This window comes from Barbatula barbatula (assembly GCF_947034865.1).
Source record: "Barbatula barbatula genome assembly, chromosome: 11".
Classification (NCBI taxonomy): domain Eukaryota; kingdom Metazoa; phylum Chordata; class Actinopteri; order Cypriniformes; family Nemacheilidae; genus Barbatula; species Barbatula barbatula.
The window spans coordinates 12,636,471-12,653,215 of NC_136774.1; the positions used below are offsets into that span (position 1 = coordinate 12,636,471).

At 38.7% G+C, this 16,745-nt stretch overlaps 1 protein-coding gene across 3 annotated transcripts in view; it reads left to right on the top strand.

The window, feature by feature from the left end:
- The first annotated feature begins 341 nt into the window (after nt 1-341).
- Nucleotides 342-16,745, top strand: part of mvb12bb (multivesicular body subunit 12Bb) — a 49,267-nt gene continuing 32,863 nt past the window's right edge. Inside the window, exons 1-6 of one of the 3 annotated variants that reach the window (XM_079468280.1) lie at nt 342-435; nt 4,485-4,596; nt 6,844-6,936; nt 10,643-10,739; nt 11,827-11,956; nt 13,924-14,031. In XM_079468280.1, coding sequence (XP_079324406.1) covers nt 4,486-4,596; nt 6,844-6,936; nt 10,643-10,739; nt 11,827-11,956; nt 13,924-14,031 — 539 coding nt within the window. In that variant the 5' untranslated portion in view covers nt 342-435; nt 4,485. The remainder of the gene's footprint in view (nt 436-4,484; nt 4,597-6,843; nt 6,937-10,642; nt 10,740-11,826; nt 11,957-13,923; nt 14,032-16,745) is intronic. The other 2 variants (XR_013787342.1, XM_079468281.1) reach the window with 2 other exon arrangements.

Sequence of the window (16,745 nt, forward strand, 5' to 3'; positions counted from 1 at the left end):
ACCAGCCAATCGGAGCACATCTTAGATGGGAACCGATGCAATAATAAATATATAGCATCTCAGGGTGAGACCTCATGAAGCTGGTTGATAAAATACCAAGTATACGTTTCTGTACATTAATGGAATTTACACGATTGTATATTGCTACTTACTTAACGAATACAATCATGTTTTATTGCAATGACTATTTAGTTTAACGTCCATTTACATATCAAGATGAGATCAGTATAAATGATCCACCCGCGAGCATTGCTTTATTAATCAGTAACTTATTTCTAGACGTTTTACAGCCATTGAACAAATACAACAGGAGTTATTGATGCTGCTAGTAAATAATTGTCAGGCTGATAATGTTTGACTCGTTCCGGAAGTGTAAAAGTGCAGTGCAAGGTTAGGAAAGTTTGCTGTGAATTCTTGGCTCTTTGCTTCTTTCAGGTAAGCAAGAAAACGTCAATGAATGACGAAATCATCGATCATTCTGTGGAATAAATTGCGATTAGTTTGCGATGTATGTTCGCGGAAATGAAGACAGCACACGCCTGTGTTGACATGCGACAACCGTATAAACAAAGGCACCTGTTTTGAAACGTTGACGTGTAAAACTGTACAGAAACTGTATACATCGTTTTAAAGACAGCATAAAGTTGTTAAATATATTCAGATGGTTTGTTTTAGCGAAGGGTAATGTTTGTAGATTGTTTACCGTTTTGAATTGTTTGTTTATTAATAATAATATCCAAATATTATTAAGAATGTGCTCACGTGACGTCAGTTGCGTTACGGCCGTTACGTTGCGCGTCAAAAATGACCCCGGTTGAAGGAAGATACGAATTGTTCAGGCCCACCCACAATTTGAATTACCCACTGATCATCTACTTTCTGTATCCGCTTCTGGTTTGCTGTCTAACATTCTTTCAAATATCTTCTTTTGTGTCCAACAGATCAAAAATTATAAAGTATTTTATGTTAGTCAATGGGGTCCAATAAATGTTCGGTTACAAGCATTCTATCCTTAAAAATGTTTGTATACTGTGGTAGGCTATATGAGATCAGTTTTACTGCGCTTATGCTTTTGGTTGTCCATATGTTGTGCCAATTGCTTCCATCGTTTACCACATTTGTAAGTCGCTTTGAATAAAAGCATCTGCTAAATGTAATTCTTCCAAATATCGTTCTCTGTGTCCATCAGAACAAAGACATTTATACAGATATGGAACTCGAAGGTCAGTAAATGATGACAGAATTTGTATTTTTGGGTGAACTAACCCTTTAATCTTAATCTACGTTTTAAGGAAACAATGGTATTTTGTGTGCATCAAATACCATACGGTAGATAAACTGGTTCATTTAAGGGTCAGTCACAGTTTTCTGTTAAATAATTGCAACTATTAAACGTTATTTATCCTATCTATACTACTTTAAGCTAAATATGAAACTGTATATCATTTGACAAAAATAAAGTTTACAAGTGAACCTTGTTCAATCTTATTATGAGACATTTCATCGTCATGGGCTTGCTGGTGGTGTCCTCAATAGTGTGTTAAATCTATTGCAGTTTCATTCCGTTTGATCTCCAGCATACAGACGCTATAAGAGTGTACGCATCATTAGTACAATAGAAACTGGACTCTGTCTGGACAGCCTGCTCTCCATTTTTCAATTAAAGTAGCTTTACAATCAAATGGCCCAGCACGGTTAGGGAAAGGCTGCATTGATTAGTGTACAAATTAACACAAGAAAGAAATCATTCTCCTTCCATAAGCTAATTTGCCATCCTCGGCTCCCCTTAATAAGTCCCACTGACCGACTTTTTATACACAGACCCTCCGCTGCCTCGGTAAATCCTTTAGATTTAATAACCATAATTGCAATAAATTCAGTAAACATTTAGATTGAATGCAATAACTGTGTCATTTACTCCAGTAGGTCGCTTTAAACGTAATTTAATAAAAGGGCAAAGGACCCTCCGCACAGGCGGGTCACTAATCCTTGGTGAGCCATGCGTACACATTAGACTGAAGCATCTCGGGACAAAAATAGACAACGATTGATCTAGATTTACGTGAAAATATCTGATTGCCATTGCTTGTTGTTTTGAGAGACTTTACTTAGTGGAGGCTAATTATGTTTGTATTGCTAGACAGTCTCGCATCATGTGTGTGGGGTCCACTGGCTATTACTGGCAGGCCTATTATCATTTATAGCCTTAAAGGTATACGGACACATTTATGTCTAATTAGTATGTGGACTTAATGTTTTAAAGGGTCAGTTTATTTATGAATGAAAATCATGTAATTTACTCACCCTTACGTTCCAAAAAGAAGCAGGGTCAATGGCGTTAAAAATTTCCTCTCATGTGTTTCACAGAAGATATGGAAGCATTTTAGTAGCAATATTTAATTTACAATGCAATATGGCAATGCATTTATGTATTTAAATATACATTTTGAATATCTGTATTTAAAAAATTCTGTAATTTTAATATGTAATTTAAATAAATATTTCAACGCTTTTTAAGTTTAAAAATGAAATACTAAATGCATTCCCCGGACTGATTTTACGGTATTTGTTTAAAAGAGTGAAGCAATACAGTAGCAAAATGTTCATTGAAATGTTGTTTTCCCTAAATGCATTTATTTGAATTAAGTTTAGCTAAATTCAATGCGGATTTGTAAATGCATTTCTAACTGAAATGCATTTTGAAGTTTTTCTTTTTATAATGTAGATCAGTGTATGCAACTAAAATAATATTGAGCAATATACAACAGGTAGTGGTCTAGCTTTTGTTGAATCTAGTAACTTTGTATTAGCCCCTATTGTACTATCGCTCTTTGTATGACATATCGCTTATTGCTCCACGAACTCTTTGTAAGTCGCTTTGGATATACAAACCAGTAAACCGTATGCTAAAATACAGTTCTTGTGAGACAAACAGAAAAGTGTGGGTGCCATAACTATTGCTACCCCATTTCCAGGCAAGATATGCTGGTGGCATTTATGTAGTGAAAAGTTTACCCCCAGTCTTAATATACTGCCTCCGGTAAAACCATTTCATCTGAAACCGTTCAGAACGTAACGTCGGCCCACTCCATATATCTGGAGCTCATTACAGAGGAAAAAAGGTTTGCAGTAATTAATTACGCTGCTAATTGGGCCCTCAGCAGTATTATTGTCTGTGTCTGTGCTGCTTATTTAGTGTACAAACGAGACCTGCCGCATGATTGTTTCTTCAGCTTTAGGAGGCTCCTACGCCTAGCTATTAGCGCTGCCATGATGCAATCACTCAGCTTTCTGACACGGGGAGTTGAGTTTAACACTGAAGACTCTATTTTAGATATGTAGACTTATTATGGAGTCATGTGTAAATGAATATGGGTTTGTGCTCTTTCTCTATCGTTTTATATCAATTAATGCAGCGTACGGTGTGATAAACTTCAAATGTCTGACAACAAACACATTAGGTATGATAATAATTACTCATGTTTGATGAACCTGGTGTATGCCATGGTTTTTACACAAATTATATGTATACTGTATGTAAGGGATAATGTACAGGCAGCCGGTTGTTATCGCAGATATGCTATTGGTTATTTCGCCATGAAAAGCCAGCTGCTTGTGCATTATCCTGCGTATTACACGGCTACACGACCACATGAGAAAAAACTGTAGATGCAAATGTGAATTCGAAATATTTGATTAGCTCATTTTTACTGAATGCAGACCATCAACGAGGGAAAGCCGTTAACTTTTCGGTTTTGAGATAAGAAACGTCGTTCAGATGTTACGAACAGGCAATTTGGCTGAAACATTTGTAAATATAATGTCATATGTTTTTTTAAAGATATGTTTACATTTAATTTGTCAAAAAAACTGTCAAAATGAGTTGCAGCATCCAGATTACCGTGTGTTATTAGTTTTGAGAGGTTGCCTGCAAGCATTCCAACGAGCCGTGTAATAAGTATATATAACATCCATCACATAATGGATTCTGATTATGGATCTATAATGGATAGTCCACTAGTAATGTTAGCTATGTTGTATAGGCTAAAAGGAAAGCACTTTATTTTTTCATTCAATTACAGTTATTTACTCGCAGTCCTTAAAAGAAAAAGTAATTTTTAATGGTTGAATTTAAACGTGTAAACATAAATAAGACTATTTCGTTTTTTCAAACTGTTATTTGCCTAAAAATGACAATAACATTTTTAGTTTCACACACTGGTCCTTTAATTTACTGTATATACATTTGTAACAAAATTGTATGTAACAGAGACTTGAGACTTTACAGACACTCATGTTGTTATTAATGTACATATTGCGTACAGGTCTGAAGTATGTTGCATGTTCTTACTGTGATTTAGATTATATTTAAGCCTAGCACTTTGTGTTAGTGGGAGGTGTTTAGTATTAATATAAGATTGCACAATTGTTAAACACAGCTAGAGTTTGTGCTATTTAAAGTTTATTTCTCTATCTCTCTCTAGGATGCCAGATCTTCAGGATATCTCCAATGCCATATTGGAGTTGCAGTCTGAAGCCATCACTGATATTGGTGTGCTGGCATCCAAGAAAGACCCTCCAGCAGATTACAATGTCGTGAGTGTGCAGTTGCCAAAAACTGTATATAAATATATCTGCAATTTAGACCTTATAAGGTTCAAATGAGAATAAAAAGGCTGTTGTTGGAACTATTAAAAATAGTAAATGTTTTAATTCCGTATCGACACAAATTCTTTGATGAAGACTATTGCTCTTCCTCTGGTCTTGAATCCTGTTGCCTGCCCGGAGGACACAGTTTAACAACTCTTTCAGATGGGTCCTCCAACAGAGCTTGGCACCAGCGTGTCTTGTTTGTTTAGGACTCACATGGCACTGACACAAGGGTGGCTGGTTCTCTAGCACTTCTGCAACTTTCAGCAATCCCAGAGCGCTGAGAGGGGAAACTAGGACAACAGTATGAATGGCCTCTAGGAATATACTTTGTGTGTGTGCGTATTGGGTGTGTGTTTGTCTTTGTGGGTGTGTCTAAAACGGAGAGAAAAGAACCAGGACGGAAAGAGAGAGGGGAAGTTTTGAATATAAAACAAAGCACAAAGGCATACACTATATAAAACAAAAATCCCACGCTATGCTCACGGGCAGCTAGAGTTCTTCCTCTCCGCTTTCCTATTTTCACTCCATGTTTTCTTTCTTCTCACTCCCTCACTTCCCGTCCCTCCCCGTGAGTCACCAACTGTTGCCGTCTCCGGCGGGTTGTGCGAGTATGTGGGTTGGCACCGCGCTTGGGTTCTGCCCACTGGTGCTGAGTATCCGGTGTGCGCCACATGGCACCGGCGTGCTCTCGGGGGCCCCGTTCCGTTTGGCCTTTCCCTCCATCACACGCAGCAGGATGCGACTGCTTCACTTTGTTTGCGCAAACAAACACAATTATTTATTTACAACTTTTACACAGCTAAATACATTTACGCATTAGCGCGTGAGAAAGAGGGCCGTTGTATTGAAATACAGCATGGCAAAAGGCACTCATTGTGCCATATAAATGGGTTTTGTAATAGCTCGTTTATGTCAAAGATTTTTAGTTTTCTCCACAAACACAAGTTTTTCTAAACCTTTTCATGATGCATTTTATAGGTTAACCAAATATAAGCAGTCTCCAGCAGTCTCTAGAGTACAGTCTCCAGATTTGCTTAACTATCCAACAGTTGACATCAAACCCCTTACGAAAGACTTCAAGCGTATCTTTATTAAGTACAAACTGTTGAGTTCTTTCAAGGAAGGACAAGATTCTCCACCCCTCCACTGGTCCCAGGGCTTGGCAACTGTTTCCACATTCAGGGTGCGTTCCCCGCCCCGGCTGCACAGAGGCATACTGACTCCTTTGGTGCCTGGTTCCTCCCTGTTTGACTTTGGGCTTCACAGCTCCGGCTCTTTGTTTACGCTGACAGGAGGAGCGGGGCACTGACCTGGAAAAAGTGGTGAGGATTGGTTGACTAGTAAGGGGAGGAGGGAGATGGGGAGGAAATTTTGGTTGATGTATAGACTCTTCCTGAGAGCTTTCGCCCGCCCGTGCTAATGGCTGCACTTGCTGTATCCATCCAGCAGTCTGTCCCGCTCCATATCCCGTCCAATTGTCAGCTTGTCAGTCTTTCCTGAAAGTTTAATGCGATCGAGAGATCCGCAGTTGTTTTTCTAATTGTTGATTTCCTTGTTATGAGTAAAACAAGATGAATGAATCAAAGATTTTGCTTGTAATAAGACTTTGTTACTGTCTTTTTTGTTAAAGTTGACAAACACGTTTTAATACATTTTAGTGGTTATATGTTTGCAAAACCCAGTGACAAACATATATGTTGACTAATGAAGGAGATTTCAGAAGGACAGCAGATATTCTTAACACTATATACAGTGTGCATATATATATATATACACATATATATATATTAATAAAAAACATGACAATAAATGTACATGACATCACCACATTTTCTTAAAACAAGTATTATGGTCTTACATAATTGTGCTTATCTTCTGCTATTATGTAGTTCTAAAGATCACTGTAGTGCACAGTAAAGTCTTATTTAGCTTCTTCAACGTGCATTTTGTGAGATCTTATGTGATCCTTGCTGTCCCATAAGGTTGGTGATATTTTTTGCCTTTTTCAGAGGCTAAGAACTTTCTTTTGTGTCAGGCTCTAATGAGATGGAGCGAGAGCTCAAGAATGCATTAATTAAGTCAAGTATGCACAGACCCGGGCAAAAAAAGGGAACACACATGGCATCCATACATTAACTTGATCTCACCTCAATGCACATTCTTCTCTGGGTGTTTTTTTCTTTCATGTAGATCGCACAAACAACAGATGGCTTCGACGCCAACCTGTGGAAGGACAGCATATTCAAATCCAAGGTCACACGCTACGTCTGCTTCACCAAAAATGTAAGTGAAAACGTGCAGGTTTTGCACCCGTCGCTAATTTTCCTCGAATTTCTTCACACACTGTCATGGACTGAAGTTGGTCCGCCTGCTTCAGTTCGTCCCTCATTAGGGTTCGGCTCTGATCTTTGATCACAAACTCCTTCAAAACACGTTCGTCCTTTAAAGTATCCAAGATGAATGCAAATAGTACTCGGTTGGAGGATTTTTTCACTTGATGTATAAATTCCTGCAGTGCTTGTTTTTGAAAATTTGTTGATCTGCAAATGTCCCAAAGGAACCCGGTTTATGATTATTCATAAGTGCGAATCTCCGCTTCGTAGTTTACGATTTCGTTTTGGCTCAATTAACCTGGTCCCCGTAGACGATTGGGATACCTCCCAGCCATTCATCCAAGATTAAAAAAACGTCAAACTTTGGATATTTGCTTATTTGCTTATTGAATATGACACATCAAACAGTCATCCCAACATGGCTGATAAAGAGGCACCTACGCCGAGGGCTCCTCTGTGAATAGGGGCTTTTTGAACATTTACCTTTCATTCGGCTCGGCTAAATTGAGAATGAGTGGCTTTTTATGTGCTGGTATCTCTGTTTCAAAAAAGGAACAACAGGCAGCTCATTCGTGCTGTTTAGGTTATCGGTCTTCATTTAGCGTGAGTGATGCAAAACTCCAGCATCCTCGCCTTTAGTATTCCTCCATCGCCTTAGCTTACACAGCATACGTTTTATTAATCTTTCTATACTTCCTTCAATTAAAAATTCTCACAAATGGTGTCTGTGTATATTGAGATTTATCCTGTGTTAATAACTAGGTCTAGACGGCTGATAATTTGGTTGTGTACTGTATGTGAGGGTGGCAAAAATAGATGTGTTGTGGTGGATCATTGTTATTCAGTGTTACATGTGAAACCTGCTGTTTTTGTGTAAATCCACATTAGAAAATTCAAAGCTCTGCACTTGTTTAAATTTTTTCCATGTGTTTTAATAGGAAGGAAAGCGAAAGAGGGATTGCTTTTGTTAATCTGTGGTCTTATAAATAGACCAGTATATGGTGTTTAATGCAGCATTTAGTAGACAACTTCACATTTAAACAAATGGCGCACACACATGTAAGAACGGATCCTGTCACACTGTAAATCATTAATCTGTCTTAAAAACATACAATATATTTTTTGAAGGATTTTTTTATGTGGTTTATTGATGTTGTTCGTTTGAGGACAACTCTGAAATGTATTGGTCAAGTTAATAATTGTATGTCTTTAAGCAGTTTACCCCTAGCAGTAATATCACTCCTTTTGATTTTTTTTTAAATCTTTAGACTTACCTGAGACAAACAATCTAGTCATATCAGTATCTTCAAACATCTGTGTTATTGTACGTTGTGTGTGTTGCCATATGGGGGCTGTCATGTTGGGGTCACGTGACCATATGTGACAAATAGCCTACTACTTGCTTAAAAATAAAAAATGCACCTTTAACGGCCCTAACAAGATTTAGTTGTTGCATTTATTCAGCTAAAGGGTTCTTCTTAAAGGGATAGTTAACCCGAAAATAAAAATGCGGTCATCATTAACTAAATTTATCAATCTTTTATCTGTGGAACACAAAAGATGGTAAGTCAATGGGGTATTATTTGGTCAGCATTGTGCAAAATATCTTCTTTTGTTTTCTGCATAAGAAGGTCACACAGGTTTGTAATGAAATGAGGATGAATAAATAATGAAGACATTTTATTTTTTGGGTTATCCCTTCAATACAAATTTATATTTGTTGTGGCATCCGTAGTACCACACAAAGGTTAAGAGATGTTTTCTGCACTTTCAGGCCTGTTGATCAAGCTACAGTTTTAGTATGTACCGCATCAGTCCCATTCGCCACCTCTCCAGCGTGCAGTCTTAAAATGTGTGTCTGCACTGTTTTGAAGTCCCTGACGCTAATAAAACATGGCAGCGCCATCAACAAAGGCTATTTTGTCTGTCAGTCAAAGTGGCCCCCACTGTAATTGTCTATGACAAAAACAGATTCTGCAGAATTAGCCAGTGAATTATGTGGTGGGAAGTAAACAGTTTGTGATTTATCATACTCAGGGTTGGAGGTAGATGGCCCTTTGTCAGGTCCTGATGGGAAAAATCTCTCCTGCGTCTTTTATTAAAAAAAAGTGTTAAAAGAAAAAAAGCAGGACTCATGCATAGTAATAGCATTCATCCATATTCGTACCCGCGAGTCAGAATAAAAAAAAAAAAATGGTCTGTATTGGTAATAACTGCCAGGCAACACTAGCGACGGCATCCAGAATGTCGGACCCGTCACGTCACGCTACGCTAGCTACACTCTTTCAGGGGTTTCGCTGGATTATTGCTATTTATTACTGCGAAAAATGGAGGCATAATGAGTGCTGGCTGGGAAGGCTGAGGGAAAAAGTCATGCTTGAAAATGTCAACTAAACAGCTCCTGATTGTTTTCAAGTACTCCCTGTTCTGAAGAACGAGCAATTTGGCCTGCCACCGACTGGCCCGGGCACGAAGCTGCCGCTGTCTGAGGATGATGGCTAGCACGCAGGTGCTTGTATGCCTAAAAGAGGGCACCGATTCAACACATTACAGTGTGTGCGTCTCCAAGAGGCAACAATAGGCTTTTCATGCATAATCAGGGGCCAGAACTCGCCAGGAGCCAAATGCGAGTAAATAAGGCCCGCTGGCTGGCAACTTTATTGGAAACTGTGAGATCCTTTGAATCAAAATCAATGCAAAGACACGTGAACTGTTCACTTAGGGAAAACATTTGTCCACCTCAATGGCAATTTTGCCATTAGTTTTTTTCCATGGGGAACTGCATGTGGCGACACACCAAAATGGAAAGATGAGGAAGGAAATCGCATTGTACTTTCATGTTGGATGACAGGTGGCCTTTTACACAGAGAGAGAGAGAGAGAGAGAGAGAGAGAGAGAGAGAGAGGGAGAGAGCAAGTGACACAGTGACCAAAGCTTTCAAGGTCCATCCACGACAAGGCCGTAACTATAAAAATAACAATATATTAGCATCCACACCACGTTACATTTATTTGTTTTGTTACATCGTTATGCTTATTTTATGTTTAACGCTTTATATTCAAAGGGATTTTGAATAGCTGTCAATTTGTTTTATCGTCATTTAGAAGAAATTTTTGATCACGCCTATATCGATCCTTTCTGTATCTTTGTACCGTAGGTGGTGATTGGACTGTTTGGTCACAAAGATACAAGACGAAAATATATTCATGTACTGTATTTATTGCCGTTCCAGATATAATTGTAACTTTCTTTGATCAAGTTAATTGTTATAATTTTTAACCACTAGGGGTGTCACAATATACCGGTGTTGACAATAACCGTGATTTATAAATGGCAACAATTACCGATATCATGTTAATTCTACACATATCGTAATATATAAAATTCAGCACATGTTAAAATTATTTCCTTAAAGGCCACAGGAGTTATAACATCTCTCTCTCTCTGCCTTTCTACGCTTGTATTTCGATTGCGATTCATTGACCAAAAAAATGTAAGCATGGATTTGACTGAAAGCATTATATATAAAAAGACGTTTACGAATATATACCGCAGTAATACCGCTACAGTGAAGGCTTTTGCCTAGGATGACCGTGTAGGGATCATCGCAACAGTCTTATTAACCTCATCATTATTATGCACTATGTTTTCAACAGAAACAAATATGCAACGTGGTCTTGGACATGAAGTTGATGGACCTGAAGGAATGTCTGCCCGAGGGCTTCACTTCAATTCAAGACACCATGGATAGCTGTAAGCACAGTTTTCTTAAAAATAATCTTCTTTCCTCTTTTCTTTTATCCTGCTGCTCTCTCTCTCCTCTGTAGTCATCCTGAGGGACCGCTTCTCTCGAGGCTGCGAAATGCGAATGTTTCGCAGGCTCAGGTTTAGCTTAATTTATGATAGTGGGAGAGAGTAAAATAAACATTTTGCCCCGGAGGTAGGAGGAGAAGAGAACGATGAGTCATTGTTTATCTCTGCCAGAACCCAGCTTTTTCTTTATGATGTGCTTATTTATTTATGTATTTATTTGTGCAGAGCGGGAGTGGATGGTGGTTATCTAATATTAATGAAATGCATTCCCCTGATGGTTTAGTGCTTTTTGAGTGCTATGTATTTCTCTCTTTCAGCGTCTGCTCCTCTCACCGTGCCTTTGAGAATGCAATATTATTTTGGCTCTGGGAGTGGGGGCAGCATGTTTATTATTTTCATTATTATTGCATTTACACGGCCCTCGCCCACCGCGCCTTCGGAACGAATGGGATGGGCCCAGAAGTAATATGGGCGAGTGAGGTAGAGGGTTCTGGAGGAATGACTGAAAAGAAGATAGAGTCTCATCGGGCCGCGTTTTAATGCAAAGCTTTATTGCGGTAAAGCCATGTTTAATAGATGCTTCAGCTCAATGTATTGCCATTTCACTCTCAATCAAGTCGCTGTGAAAATCTGCCTTAATATCCTTCGTAGACACTTGGTACTGAAGATTCCCCTTTAGCTCCCAACAAATGCCATTTTTATGTAATCGTGATGGCGTTTATATGCCTATACATCGCTTGAAGGCAAGTCTCTTTATAAGGTGTTCAAATATTAATGCATATACATATATATTTAGCTTGTACGTGTAAATAAATAGCTGAGAAATAGGTAGTTTTTTAAAGACTGTTACATTGTCTGTGTAATTTTTTTACAATGCCTCCCAAGGACGAATAGGTCAATGAGTTTGTGTGGGGAACTGTACCATATATAGAAACAACTAGACTATTGCGTAAATAGATTATTGATAAATGAAAGACATATGTTGGGCTGTTTATGTTAACTAATGTTATCTCTCTCTTTCTCATAGATGAACAAGCTTTAAGGAAGGAAAGATTGTGTGTGAAGTTGGTCCCCAGAAATACTACTGAAACGGCTATATGTGATATTATCATACAGGGAAAATCCAAACACGGTCTTGCTAATTACACCTACATAGGGTGAGCTGTTATATGTTTGCATCAACTAAATTTGCACGCAATACGTTTATTTAAGTAACTGTTGCCTCTGAGAAAAAGGTAAAGAAGTAAGTGTCCTCGAGCCGTGTATACTATGCTCCCTGAATTGCCATTTCTGAAACCGAAGTGAATTGTTCTCGTGGATTGTCTGTGTTTTTGACAAGCTCTTGTTCCCTATAGTTCCCCTTAGTGCCTGCGGCCCGCTACAGGCACATGGGCTCTCACTGTACTGATTCTGCTCTTCTAATGTGTTTAAAGCCAGCCCTGATAATTCTAGTAGTGTTAGATTGTATTTGGCAGTCAGTAGTAGGGCTACACAGTATATCGAAATGATCAAAATATCGCAAACATGCAATTGCTACAGGGTTTGCAGTAACTGAATTCATAAAGTTATATATGATCAGTTTTAGATGCAGATGCAGAGAGACTGATATGTGGAAGATGAAAGATCAGAAAGAATATAAGTTCTTATTTTCAGTTTTTGAATATAGTTTGATATTGTTCAAAGTGAGTTGACAAACTTAAATATTGTGAATATCGTATATCACATTATTTATTATTTTATTTCACTTTTATATATTGTGCAGCCCTAGTCATAGGTGTTTTAAGACCTCATGTTGCCCCTGGGCAACAGCCCCAGAGGTGCCCCCCATCAACCCACCTATACACAATTGATCACGCAAGAATCCACTTATTTAAAAATAAGTACAAATTTTAAGCAATTTACATTATACTATTTTACAAGGCCCTATAACTAGGGCCCCTAGTTACTAATATATGTGTCATTACATACCGTAACCAATTGGTTTGGTTTAGATCAGAATTTGCTTTTATTTTAAACGCTTTCAATGTTAATCATTAAACAAAACTGTGTTTCGAAGCCCTGAGACTGGCTAGGGTGGCCTCTAAATCATCTTCACTCATCCTCTTGGATCTATCTGCCGCTTTCTACACTGTCAACCACCGCATCCTCCTGTCAACCCTCAAGACTATGGGTGTCTCTGAAACGGCGCTACTGTGGTTCGAGTCTTACCTCTCGGTTAGGTCATTCAGAGTATCTTGGAGAGGTGAGGTCTCTGATTCCCAGCATCTCAGTACAGGGGTACCCCAAGGCTCAGTTCTTGGACCCCTGCTCTTCTCCACATACACAACGTCCTTAGGTTCTGTCATTCGGAAACATTGCTTTTCCAATCACTGCTAAGCGGATGACACACAGCTCCACATGTCATTTCACCCTAATGATCCAACGGATTCTGTGTGCATCACAGCATGCCTGAATGACATTTCACTCTGGATGAAGGACCATCACCTGCAGCTGAACCTTGCAAAAACTGAACTGCTCGTGATCCCAGTCGACCCGAAGCACGACCTTTCCATCCAACTAGGTTCATCAACAATTACTCCTTCCATAACATGTGGCCAGCACCACCCGATCCTGTAGATTCATCCTCTGCAATCTTAGGAGAATTAGACTTTTCCTTTCTGAGCATGCTACGCAAGTTCTTTTCCAGGCCCTTGTCCTGTCGTGACTTGACTATTGCAATGCTCTGTTGGCTGATATATCAGCTTGTACAACCAGACCTCTTCAGATGATCCAGGGAGACTTTGTGAGAATCGACCCCAGAATAGAGGCCAGAATGAAGTGAAAAAATCACTTTAAAAACACTTTCTTCGGATGTGTTCGGATTCTGTAGTTGTCTTTAGATTCGGCTAAAAACACATCTCTTTCCCGTCAACATCTGACCCATTAGTACAGTCTTCCACTTCATTTTTACTTTCCTACCCCCCCCAAAAAGGATACTCTTAGCTTCGTATACAGTGGTAGGCTAACTGAGATCAGTTTTACTGCGCCTATGCATTGTTGTTCATTTGTTGCACATATTGCTTCTATTGTTTTCCCCTACTTTGTGAGTCGCTAAATGACTAAATGTAAATGTGTTTGTCTGCAGAGAGCTGAATGGTTTGGGGATTTGGTTTCAGCTGGGAAAAATCACAAAGTTGCAGGACGCAGCAAACAATACCCTGCCCCCCTCTACAACCACTTGTAATGTTGGCAGGTAAGATATTTCCCCAAGAAGAACTGAATTTGCAAAACCTGATAAAAATAAATTTTGTACTATAAGTTCCAGCAATTATATGAATTAAACATTAAAGATGCCATGAAAGCATTTGAGGTCATGTATATGCTAAATATTTATATAGCCTATAACTCCAAAATCTCCTCTTAGTTCTCTGAGATAATGCACTAAAAAAATTTAATCATTCATATTGTTTGAAGACCTATACGGCGTACATATTTTTGTCCAATACAAGGCACTCTAGAATGAATTATGTTTGGAATATGACTTGCAATGTCAAGGAGAAAATTAAGGCTAATGGATATTTGTCATTCAATGTCAATTCTCAGCCGATGTGTCAAGGTTTGTTAATACCACTAAGAATGACCTGTATCAATTTGACAGGGTAGCCTAATGGTTAAAAAGGCTGAGATGGTTAAAAATGAGATTCTGAGATCACAGGCGTGCTTTTTCACAGCTAAGAAAGGCACGTAACCCCAGATTCTCCTTAAAGGACTGTCAACTCAGGACTGGTCGCTGTGAATGAGCAGTGTCTTCTAAATTATACGTTTTCTTTCCAAACTAAAGTTTAACAAAGAACTTTAACCGGAGAGACCGTGATGGAGAGAGCTCCGTCTGTTTTGTGCTCAGCCTCTGACACACAAACTGCCCCATAGCCTTTAACGCACACACATACATACAGCCTGAAGGTTAGAAGACCGATAGCGAGTGTGACTTTGTACCTCATCCAACTCAAACATGTCAATTATTTATAAGCAGGAAGTAGTGGGGGTTTTCCTCTGTAAACAGTAAATAAACAATCACCGCTCCTCTCAGTGGTTGGTAGAGCGGAGACATTGGCTCGAGGCATTTGAGGGGTTTGTGGATGGTGCCAGCTGAAAGACTTGAGTGTGCCAGAGGGCTGTGAAGGTATTGACATGGAGGTCAGGGGGAATCACAGTATACATGAAGTTTTTTTATTCATATTAATTTCATTGGTTGGAAAATTTCTGTCTATTATAATTCAACGTTTGCTTGGTTTGTTTAAATTTAATATAATGATGATATATATAATGATAATGATAAAAAACAGCCTGTTCAGTAGATAGTATCATTGTGAAAGGTATTTGTTGATCCGTCATTACCATTACTGCACGATTAAACACCCAGGGATTGTACACAACATATCATTGAACAAATTGTAATTTTTAAATGCATTTTTCACGCTAAATGAAATTCTGGCCTCTATTCTGGGGTCGATTCTCACAAAGTCTCCCTGATCATCGGTTTCTCTCATGTAAGTGAAGTCCACCTAAGTCAACATCTGAAGTTTTGTTCTTTGATCTTCTGCATAATGGGAGAAAGCTTCCAAAACGTACCTTGGCTCCATCTTTAAAGCCTTTTGTGCCATGTGTTTTTGGAAGGGCCGTGTATAGCAGAAAAGCGTTTGATGTCTCTGAGGCCTCCTACATCCAGTTTTACACTTTCACACACTTCCGTCTCACCCCGATAATTCCTCACTCTTTTGATGGCACTTTTCGAGTATGGGAAGAATAAATTGTATCTCCGAGCGCGGATTCCTGCCTCCCGCTGTGATCGCAGACCGTGCGCTTATTATTACATTTCATGCTCTTACATCTGTGTGAATGTCCATCTGTAGTCTGTGAATCTGCAGCCTGTGAAACTGTGGAACGTGCTTCAGGAGACAAAGCAGTGCAAAACAGTTTTTGGACTTTAATGATTTTAGCACTACTTGACTTATTTTTTGCTGCAATGTAACAGTAAAACTTGGAGCACACTTGATATGGGAAGTTTTTTTATGTAAAAAAAGGTGTTCAAATCTGGATAAAATGTTAAATGTAGAATGCAAGCAATGACATATTAAGATGTGTGTGTGGTTTGTTTAATGTGTAGTGTTTGATTGACATAAAGATGACCTGAAATGTTGAATCCTCATTTTCACTGACATTGTCCAGCGTAATTTTCCCTGACAATAATTTCTGACTAAATGCAAAGACAATCTTTGATTTTAGATTTCCTGATGTCAGCTTGTAAGTCCCATTCTTTTATATTGTGTCGGTCTAATACCTCAGCTGTAGACTTTAGGGTTGTATACTTCAGGGTGAGCCAGACGCAATCCTCTGCCCCTGGTGCTATTTGTCCTCCAGATAAAACTGTCATCTTTCCCTCTGATATCTAACCTCTAGATTGACAGAGAACATAAAGTTGCCTCTTGCTAATTTTTCGTTTTCTCTTTTTCTTCATGGAATCAAGGTTTGGGGCATTTCTCTCTGAATGACAGGCCCGTATAAGGCAGGGAAAGAGTTTATATCCAGAAGCGGAACAATATAAATGTAAAGGTCAAGCATATTTCCCATTGTGAGCAGAAAGGTTTTTTTATGCTGCGCATGATTCACTCATCGTATTCACTGCTGGAGGTCAGTTAATAAAGAACCGCTCGGACTGAACTTAAAACTTTGCAAGCTTTTCAAGTTTGTAGTGTTTAGATTAGATTATAGAGTTCTGGAAGAGTTTTTTCAACGTCTGGTCTGTTTATGATAAAGAGTGCATTAGTTTATAAATACGCTCAAGGCTAATGCTGTATGTTCGTTCTAAAAGACAAAATTTTAAGGAACAGTTCACCCAAAAATGAAAATTCTGTCTACATTTATTCACCTTCAAGTTGTTCCATTTCTTTGGTCTGATGAAAAATA